This window comes from Elephantulus edwardii, unplaced genomic scaffold, assembly GCF_000299155.1.
Source record: "Elephantulus edwardii isolate Elephantulus edwardi_28Jun2011 unplaced genomic scaffold, EleEdw1.0 scaffold00093, whole genome shotgun sequence".
Classification (NCBI taxonomy): Eukaryota; Metazoa; Chordata; class Mammalia; order Macroscelidea; family Macroscelididae; genus Elephantulus; species Elephantulus edwardii.
Window position 1 is genome coordinate 12,060,913 of NW_006399843.1, and position 10,861 is coordinate 12,071,773.

A 10,861-nucleotide genomic window follows, 5' to 3' on the forward strand; every position below is an offset into this window, starting at 1 on the left:
GACCAAGGAGGATAGAAGGAGAATTGATGCCTTTGAGCTGTGGTGCTGAAGAAGAGTATTGAGAGTACCATGGACTGCTAGGAAAACAGAATCATCCTGGAAAGGGTTAAACTGGGTGGCTCCTTGGAGGCAAGGATTCTGGGGCTCCGTCTAACATGCTTTGGACATGTTGTATGGAGAGACTGGTCCTTGGAGAAGGACATCATGCTTGGGAGGGTGGAGGGAAAGCGCAGGAGAGGAAGGCCCTCTATGAGGTGGATTGATTCAGTGACTGGGATAATCGGGATGGGAGTGTCAGAGACAGTGCAGTTGGCACAGGACAGAACAGAGTTTAGGGCTGTTGTACATAGGGTCACTATGAGTCACAAGCGACTCAACGGCACATAACAACATCAACCCATTCTTTATCCTGTGAGTTTGAATTCTTTCATATAGGATTTCCTCAAAGAGAAGAACATGGGTTCAGCAATTATTTAGCCCCCTATAAAATACCAAGACTCGGCATAAAAAGTGTTAAAAGATTTTTCCAAGAACAGCCCAGCCTTACGATTTTATCTCCACCACTTTATGGGCTCTGTCAGCCCATCGCTTTTTCCGGAAATGCTGGAAAAGGACCACCACGATTACAATTATGATCATCAGTGCACAGGCCGATCCAATCGCCAGAGCCAGGAAGAACATCTCAGAGAAGCGGACTACAAGGAGAAAAAAGTGCAAGTTAGAATTCTCTAGAGAGGAGGACTGTGATGGATCACAAAGGATTCTAGTGAGACAGTGTTAAAGTCTTAGCTGCAAGATCATGGTTCAAATCCACCAGCTGCAGGTCCGCGGGAGGGCAGCTCCGGCAGTCTGTTCTCATAGATTACAGCCTAGAAACATGATGGTGGATCAATCACAGCGGCCCAATCCTATGGTGCATGGGGCCCCACGTGTAAGGGGACCAACCTGATGGCAGCTAACAACATGATAAAAAAAGTAAAGACAGATGTATTTTTACCATGAAATGGAATGTTCCTTTCCCTTGCATTTGTATGTAGGATACCATGTTATAAGCCATCAAGTCAATTCCTACACATCGTGACCCTACAGGGCTGAGGAGAACTGCCTTATGGGTTAGCCAGGCTGTAATCTAGGAGCTGTGCTGGCTGAGTGGTGAGTTGAGCTGCCAACCCAAAGCCTTGTGGTTTCAATCTCCAAGCAGCTCCACAGAAGAAAGATGAGCAATCTCCTCCTCAGTGATTTAATGTCTCCATAAACCTGCTAGAGGGTCAGCTATGAGTTGGTTCTGACCCAAAGTACACAACAACAGCAAGAACAAGCTGCAACCTTAGGAACAGTTCACCAGGTCTTTTCTGCCATAGAGCCCTGTGCGTTTACACCGATGACTTCTCAGCAGCCAAAAACTTGACTGCTGTTACTCTCAGGATCCTTACACACTAAAGAATTTCAGCGTAAGGTCCCAGGAACAGCAGTCATTTGACAACTGTGCACCCTAAACGTACTGAATCAGAAACACTGGCATTGGGATCCACTCTATATTTTAACCTGTCCTCCAAGTGATTGTCATGCATCATGAAAACTTATAGAACACAGGAAGATTATTACTTAACCTCAAATTTAGATTATTTCCTCTCTGTCACTGAGTCATTTAAATTTATTAAGATTCCAGAGAGTGATAGAAACACAAAGGTAAAAACACATTACCCTTAAGGAGTTCACTGCTTGCTGTGAAGATACGCAAGTCAGTCAGTAGCTAGTCTGGTGGGTAAGTGATGGGAATGCAACCACAGAGAGAAAGACTCCTAAACTAGACTAGTGTCTGTGTGTAAAGTCTGGGCCTTCTATGCTGTGTCTTGATTTCTGAGTTATACAACTGGACAGAACCCTGTAACAACAACAAAAGCCCTCAGAGCTGAAAAGACTGTTGGAGAATTCTAGTCCAAGGGTGTTGAGCTGGGAATCAGGAGAAAGATGGAAAAATTCATCCGTAGACCCATAAAATCCACATCAACCCACATGTATATGTTTTAATGTGGGATTCAAGGCCATGATGTTCATTAAATTCTCAAAGTGAACCTTATATGAACCGTTGATTTCTTCCCTAACCTGTTTATTTTGTAGAGGAAGGATGATATTGAATGATATTACAGAACTTCTCCCAGTGCTCAGTGATTTCTCCAACATGACACAACCCTCTACTGGTAGGACAGTCATACTGCTTTACAGACTTGGACATTTGGGGTAAGAACATTGTTGGTATAGCACACATCAAAATGCTAGCTTAAAATCCTAGCTCTCCCATATATTTGTATGATTTGGGTTCATTAACATCTTTGAGTCTATCTGGAAAATGGGTAACTTTCCTCATCTTGAAAACAGAACCCAAGACCATCAAATTGGAACTTACTCAGCTGACCCTGCGCTGAGTTTCCAGGACTGTTAAGAGATTGCCCATCTTTCTTCCACAGAGCTGCTGGGGAATTCAAACCACTAGACACACAGCCTTTGGGTAGCAGCACAACTTCCTATAGACTATCTTCCGATAGCTCAGAAAACAGAAATAACAATATTTATTTCTTCCAGTTCTCATATAAGTAAATCATATAAGTTGTTCCAGGCTGTGCCCGTATATGATAGCCAATAGATGGTAACTTCTCAGCTTCCAAAGGGGGGACCCAGCTACCATATTCCAGTCAGTGCACCTCATCTGACAGTACAGTCTTTGGTGTTATTGAGATTCTAAACAGATTTCAGTGAAGCATCTAGACTGAAAGAGAGTAGGAATAAAGGTCTGGCAACCAACTGAAAATCAGCCAGTAAAAACCCTATGGATCACATGTGGTCCAACTTGTTGGTTAGCATAGGGTTACCAGGAGTCAGGGACTGACTCAATGGCCTCTAAAAACATTTTCCATGAAGCTCAATTGGTACATTTTTGTCCAATTTTATCCTTCTAACATTAGTATTATTTTAAAGATAAGGAAAATAAGATTTCTTTACAGCTGGTAAAAGAATGATAACAATGATTCACAGCAAAATCCACTACTCTTCTTAAGTTCTATGCTGTTCACTCTTTTTTGTTTGGCATTTTTCCATATTGTTGTTTCAAGGGGACAATGCATTCATTAGCAGCAGGATTTGGCATCAAAGATACCTCTGTTGTGTCCTCAGTGATTCTATATTTCACTTACATAGCTTTGGGCACATGGTTTAATCTATGCTACTCAATTCCTCATTGGTACAATGAGGGTGCCAAGAGTGCAATAAAAAGACATGTAAGGATTAGATGAAGTTGTTTCATGTAAAGTCACTGATACATGAGAAGTACTCAGTAGCTACCGTGATGGGTTTCCACCTCTTTGGGTGGTTGTAAGAATTCAAAGCAACAGTACAAGTCAAGCATTTTGGATAGTACCTGGCACAGACAAGGCTCCCAGTAAGTGTGTTTGGAAGAAATGAATGAATGAAGGGGCCTATTGTTAGCCTTTATCTCAAAGTCACTTCCTCTCCTTTTCACGTTCTCAGTGCCATTTTTGTAACAGATTCCCTGGGTTCCTTTACTTCAGTTTATGTTTTTTCCACAAGTAAACAAAGCCTGTCTTTTTATACCACAGGACTCACCAATCTTCCTCTAGAGTCCTCAGCTCCAAAGGGCTAGTCCCTGTATTCTTTCAACCATCACAAAAGATTGTCTTTCTCTTTTCTACAAGCCCCCACATTTCCCACAAAAACTTTCCCCTGGATAACCTACCAGTCTGCACAACGCTGAGCCGGATCTCCCCTATCAGCCCATCCACATCAGGCGGGTTCTTCACCTGACAGGTGTATGTCCCATTGTCATCAAACTGCAGTTTCCAGAGTTGTATGGAGGCATCATATCTGTCGGGGTTCCCATCCCAGAAAACCCGATCCTTGAACCGCCCATTCTTGGGTGGGTAGGGCTCCCCATGGTAGTAGAATACCTAAAGAAATGGTAGAAGGTTTTTAATATTGCCGGTGGCAGGGGGGGGGGGGCAAAAAAGCAAGAGAAGTGTCAATGATCCCACCTGCCCCATCTCCAGCTCTCCTGCCCTTTCCCCTGCATTTGCCTCTCAATTCTTTCAGCTTTTGCCCTAAGAGTTGGTTTTCCAACTTTATCCTGTGCTTGCTGCTAAGTTAAATAAAAGCCAAGGAGAAAATGCTGGCTTCTTTTCCTACTCACAGGTCTCCCTGGAAAGTGACAGTAATCTACTTACAAATTGCTCTGACCCCCCATCTTGAGGACGGAAGTTCCAGGTCACTGTCAGTGCATCACCCACAGGGACAAAACTGGAGAAAGTGCATTTTAACCGGACATCAGTCCCGTTAACAGCCTCCAGCTTTCGGGAGGTGTAAATTTCCATGGCTGCTATAGGCCAAAGAGCTGCAATGAAAACAATGGAAGGAGGTTAATAGATGGAGTGTTAACGTCAAATGTCTTCTGACACTTCCAAATAAAGGCCTGGGTAGAGTATAAAGCAGACTTGAGCTGCCTCAGCTTTAAAACTTAATTATCTGCAACCTTGACCCTCTCATTCCTTGTAACAGCTGAATAATCCTCAACACGATACCCTGGCCTTACAGTAAAATTTCAAAACTGTTGGACCAAACTATGAAGACTGGCAAGAAAGACTGAAAGCAACAAATTCAAACCAGTCCTAGCTTTGATTAAATATGTTGTGTGAACATACGGTGTAGATAATGGTCGCCTAGCAGAAAGGGCACTTGTCATGTGGGTTTCTTACTGTTCATAACTTCTGCAGAAATTGAATCCATTCGCTTCCAGGCAAGCTTACATTTGCCCTACCACTGAAACTTTTATACAGTAGGGTACTTTTTACTGTGGTATTTATAGTTTAGAAAGTTGGAGCAGTTTCAAAACCGCTTCGGCTCTGTCTCCGTAACAATCTCTGCTTTCCCAGAGTCCCAGACAAGATACACACACAGAAACCTAAGAGCCAAAAGCTTCCTGCACTGGAATGGAGAGTAGCCGCAAAAAAAAAAAGTCGCGTGTAACCTGAGATTAGAAAGCCCTCTGTGTGCTCCAATCACGGCCAGTCCAAACACACCTAAACCTGTTTGTCCAAAAGCAGTTATCCAAAAGCAACCCCCAACTTCGAGTTTCACCAAAACTAACAGGGATCCCAACCGTGATTTAAGGAGCCCAGACAAAACTCACGCGATTTTGTAATCACACTGGCTAACTTTATAAGTTAAGGAAATCGGGAGAGCTCCTTACCTGTGAGCTGTAAGCCAAGGAGAAGCAGCACAGCCCGCTTTAGGCTCGGCCCATACATGAGGGAAGCCCAGCCCTGGCGCCTGCAACCAGACCGGGCAGACGGCGGGCTCCGACAAGGAGCGCGCGCGAGTCCGGACAGAGGAGCCTCACGGGTGGGAATGTGCGCGCCGGTGGGAATGTGCGCGCCGGGCTTGACTCATCCCGCTCTGCCCGCGCTAGAATGAAAGGTGGGGCCTCCCTCCCAGCGCCCTCCCTCTTCTCCTCCCTCCTCTCCAGTCCTCTCAACCGGCACGTCTGCACAAAGGTCCAAATGCTTGGACTCCCTCCCTTTTCAGTTGATCTGTCCCGGCGCTGGCCTCTGCGCTGGCCTCTGGATGGCCTCGCAAAGAGCTAAAGGAGGTTGTGCCGGTATGAAATGTCCCAGCTTGCTTTGGGTTTGGCCCACACACACCCTGTTTTAAAAGGCTTGTCTGGAAAGTGAATGGTGAAGATACCTTAAAGGGATTCCACTTCCCTACGCTGAGTCAAGAAAATAGCAATCTTGGGGACCCTCCATAGGCAAAGAAACCCTGCGGCTCACACTCTGCACTTTAGACAAGTGTTCCCACAAGGATTTCCTCACCTTTCTAGTTTATAGTTTTCCCTGAAGTAAAGCAGAGACAAACCTACCAAAATAAATCTGTGTTTCATGATCTTTGACCTTTGAAGGACTTAATGAAATCAGAGCACCACCCTTACTCGTTTCTCCTTCCATCTCAATACAGTTCACAAAGTGTGTTCTTGCTCTTTGTCCATGAAACATTTGAACTGTTCCCGTTTGCCAGTGTGGACCTTAAGAGTTTGGAGACCTTACCAGCCAGGTTACACAGCCACCATGTAGCAAAACTGGAATTTTTCTGACTCGTCCATTTGGTGTTTCTCCCCCGACAAAGTTAGCAGCTTACACAGGTGTAGGACAGGACTGTGTTGTTGTTGTTGTTTGGTGCCGTCAAGTCATAGATGATTTATAGTTCATAGTGACCCTATGAACGAAGGGCCTGAGCACTGTTCATAGTTTCTGGAGGCAAGCCATTTCAAAAGTGGTTGCCACTCCTGTTTCCAAGCTTGTTTTAATCAGGAAGCTCCACCAAACACTCACAGCTCACTATGGGGTAACCATTATCACATCAGTGTCCCAGTGTTCAGCATCATAGCAACCACGAGTTACCTCTGTTCCGCAATGTACAGAAGAGCGCTATACCACCTAGAAGAATGTTTGACAGAAAAACAACTTGAACCAGGCCTGGTAACATAACTTTCTGTCCACCAGGCCAACGTAGCTCTCTCTATGTTATCGTTGCTATTGTTGTTAGGTGCCATAGAGTCTTAGATGAATCATAGCGACCCTGTTTCAGAAGTGGATGCCACTCCTGCTTCCAAGCTTGTTTTAATCGGGAAGCTCCACCAAACACTGTCCTCACAGTAACATTTTTCATGTTCTCTTTTCAGGGTCTGAAAAGTTAAGGAACTGAAATGAGAAAAGGAGCTTCTTAGTCTGAGATGGGTGGAATGATTGTTAATCCAAGGAGCACATAAAAAAAAAACAAAAAGATCGAAGAGCAGCACTGAAGCAGAGGTGGATGAGGTGAGGATCACACACAGTTAAGAAGCTTGACCAGGAGGACTCTTACTGTATGAACAGGAACAAATTGCCCTTATCCTTCACTTACTTATCTCCAAACTCTTGAGTGATTTATTAAATCTACTTAAACCCTGGGACAGAGAAAGCAGCCATGAAAGAAAGGAAGACTAGATAGACTAGAAATAGAAAAAGCAGGAGAGAAAAGGAGAAAGAAAAGAGAACATTCCACCACTAAGATGCAGTTCTGAAAGTTCCTTCCTCAGAAATCAACCTAAAACCAGAAGGCTGGAAGAGAGGTTACAGAGATGAGGAGGATAAAATCTAGTCTGTCTGGTATGTGGGTCACAAGAGTTTGGCTCCAGGAACTTGAAAGAAAAAGAGTTTGAGGAAACTAGATCTTTGTGAATATTCACCTTGGGGTTTGGGGGATCAGCTCTGGGGAACAGGCAGAAGCCAGGGTTTTGAAGTCTTAGAGTGAATTGCAAATTTTAGTGCAAGAGAGAGTTGCCAAAGGGCTCAGCAGTGCATTGGGGCTGGGAGACTGAAACAGACTGCCTGCTGTCAGGAACTGTAGACTCTCCGCTAAGTAGCCAAACGCCCTGGGAGCTGGCGGTGAGCTGGCTTCGTTTCCAGCAACGCCCAATTCCGTCCTGTTAGGAGTGGCTCTGTGGTCTCCCAGTGCCCCTCCCTGGAGGAGGAAGAAGGAGGCCAAGGACTGAACTGGTAAGAAAACCCCAGGAAGCTGAGTAGCTGGTCTTTCTAATCAAGACTGAAACCTCTAGATAAAGCTCAAGTTATCATTTGCATCTGAGCAAATGCAATAAAAGAGGAGTTCTGGAGAGTAAAAGGTAGCAAGTCAAATTTTCAGACACCATTTTTCCCTTGAACTTTTACAGAGAAAGATTTTGATTGTCTTTCACTTCTGTGCTGTATCAGTAGTTTAGAAAAAGCACCTTATCTGTCCCAATGCTCCATACATTTCCCAAAAATATTGCTAATGTCCACCTAGACCTTGACTAGTAAGAAATTCAGAAGGAGCTCAGAAGACAGAAAGGATAACTGGTCTGTAAAAATATTTATAAAGTGTTGTCTTTCCCACATCACAGACCAAAAACATACCCCTAAAAATCCACCATTCTTTGAAGCAAAGAAAACAAATAATTTAAACTATTAGTGTAGTTTAACTAAAGCATCTGTTTACTCAAAATTCTTTCTGTTCCTGTCTTCCTTTTTGTCAGAAAATTTTTATTAAATAATTCTTATATGCTGTGCTTGACATACGGAATAGACTGAGAAATTTCTTCCTGTGAGGGAATAATCAACCGAGAAGCCAAAGTGTTTATGTAAACAAATAATTTCCATATTTGTGATATTTGAACTGACTCAGTAAAGGAGAAATAGAAATTCTGGAAAAAGGGAAGAGAAAAGCATTCCAGTTGGAACAAATGGGTGAGGATGTAGTATCCACAGGGCAACACAAACAATTCCTCCAGCCTAGAACATAGGACTAACCAAGGACATGAGGTCCTCCTTTGTCATTCCAAGGAGTGTGGCCTGATCCCGACAAATGTACAGATTTAAAGTGGTTAGTGCCTGGCCTAAGCAAAGCCTTTCTGCGGTGGAATTACAATGACATTTCTAGAGCTCTTTAGAGTGAGGGAAGTCTTGGGACACTAATTTTTAGCTCCTCTAGCTTTTTCAGGGAGAAGATGAATGTATAAGAGCCAAGACACAAGTACAAATTTTACAGTTTTCAAAAGATACAAGGACTTCCAGCCTTCCCTATCCAGCAAATTCTCTAAAAAACAAACTTATTCTGGTTTAGCTTTTCAAAGATAAGAGAGGGAAGTTAAGTCATTAGAGTCCTACCAAAAGAAGAGTATCTGACCCAAAGAAGATGCGTGTCCACTTTAAGTACGAGTGGATTTTGTTGTTGTTGTTGTTGTTGGGTTTTGCTTTGTTAGTGTTTATTTTGGGGTTGCTTTTTTTTAAAAAATTTTTTTTTCCCCTTGGGTTTTGTAGAGATAATCCAAAACAGATCTGTGTCTGAGACTGAGCTCTAAAGGTTTTAGAAAAACTCTGGGAGGGAACGCCCTTCTACCTCCTACCTCATTGCAGTTCCTACACCTCTCTAATAAAGCCTCAGGCCCATTTCTTAATTATGGAGGAGAAGAATCTTGCCCTCATTAACCAGTCGAGAAACAGACTCTGATGTTTAACCCTTCACTTACAATAAATAGAAGTTAGAGGGATTGTACCAGTCTGGAGAGATGGGGCACTTTTGAAGATAACTTTAAATAATCTTCAAGAAGTTAGAGACCTTGACAAATATGTGTTTATCTTACTGTTAGAGAGGTCTAGTGGTGGTCAAGTGGTAAGATTTACACTGCAATCCCAAAGGTATTTGGCAATCTCCTTCCATGTGATTTACTACTGCCTCTGAAAACCTGCTGGAGGGTCAGTTGGTTCTCACTCAATTCACACACATCCTTCTGTTACTATCATCATGTCCAGTCAAAGCCCACCCAAAGCTGCACTTCCATTGGATTTCTGAAGTTGTAAATCACATGAGAAGGGATTACTCATTCCTCCCTCCCCCTTCCCCACAGAGCTGCCCATGGATTGGAACCACCTTTCAGACTCAGCTTTTACTTGGCAGCCTGAACTCCTTACAGACAGTATTGCCAGAGCTCCCTTTTACCACACCTAAATAATGGATGAGAATTTACATTTGTAATGTATTTACTGATGAATACAGTTATCTCTGTTACCATAACCAGTTTAATTCTTGGGAAATTACTTCATTTCCTGAGGGAAGAAGTAGTCACCTCTTTTGTTGCTAATATGTTCTAGAAGGCCTTATGAAGTAGCAAAACTGGAGTGAGATTTCTTAAATTCAAATTTAAGCTCAGCAACTGGGGGGGGGGTTGTTGTTTATTATATAAAACTTAGGGAAACATTGTACATAAGCAAAGCACTAAGGTCAGTACCTATATCAGTAAATATGGGAAGAAAGAAGAATGAAAGCGTTTTGAATTGTGATGTTGGTGAAGAATATTGAAGATAACATAGCCTTCCAAAAGAATAAACAAATCAATCTAAGAAGACATGCAACCAGAATGTTTCTTATAAGGGAGATGGCAAGACTGAAATTCACTTACTTTGGTCACATTATCAGGAAAGACGAACCACTAGAAAAAAGCATCATGATTTGTGAAGTTATTGTTGTTATGTGCCATCAAGTCATTCACAACTCATAGTGACCTACGCACAAAAGCTCTGAACCCTGCCCTATCCTAAGCCAGTCTCACCCAATTCAACACACCTACCCCCATTACCCCAGTTACCATGTCAATCCACCTCATCCGGGGTCTTCCTTTCCTGCACTGTCCTTCCACCCTTCCTAGCATGATGTCCTTTTCTAAGGACTGGTGCCTACTGTCCACATGTCCTAAGTATGTGAGACAGAGCTTCAAAATCATAGCCTCCAAGAAGAAACTTTATCTCATCCTCTCCAAGACAGACCTATTTGTTTTCCTGGGCAAGGAAAACCTTCCATGAGATGGACTGTTATTGTTTGTTTATTTGTTTGTTTCTTATTGTGCACCATTGAATCCGCAGTACAGCTTCTTGCCACTAGGTCACCAGAGCTCCCTTTGACACAATCGTTTTTACAGTAGGTGGAAATGTACCAAAGACCATGACCATGGCATAGATTGTATTTTGCTCTGAAGAGGTTGTCATGAATCAGAGCTGCATGATAGTAACTCACAATAATAAAATGTTACTTGTTTTCATTATACTTGATAAAGGTGTTGGAAACTTTTCCCATGAAGTTGAGGGAAAGATCCAGCAATTTCTTTTTTTTTTTTCTTGGGAAAAACATATTGGGGGTACAAGAAGGTGAGGGTTGGGGGCAGAAGGGTGAGGATGGACCAGGATGCAGCTGCAGAGCTGCACAGTTTGGTCGGTGGGGGGAGCAG

At 43.1% G+C, this 10,861-nt stretch overlaps 1 protein-coding gene across 1 annotated transcript in view; it reads right to left on the minus strand.

The window, feature by feature from the left end:
• The window catches only part of MPZL2 (myelin protein zero-like 2), a 9,152-nt gene extending 3,837 nt beyond the window's left edge, over positions 1-5,315 (minus strand). Inside the window, exons 1-4 of the mRNA XM_006890822.1 lie at positions 5,258-5,315; positions 4,236-4,402; positions 3,752-3,962; positions 548-695 (exon numbers count right to left, since the gene is read on the minus strand). Coding sequence (XP_006890884.1) covers positions 548-695; positions 3,752-3,962; positions 4,236-4,402; positions 5,258-5,315 — 584 coding nt within the window. The remainder of the gene's footprint in view (positions 1-547; positions 696-3,751; positions 3,963-4,235; positions 4,403-5,257) is intronic.
• Between the last annotated feature and the right edge of the window lie 5,546 nt (positions 5,316-10,861).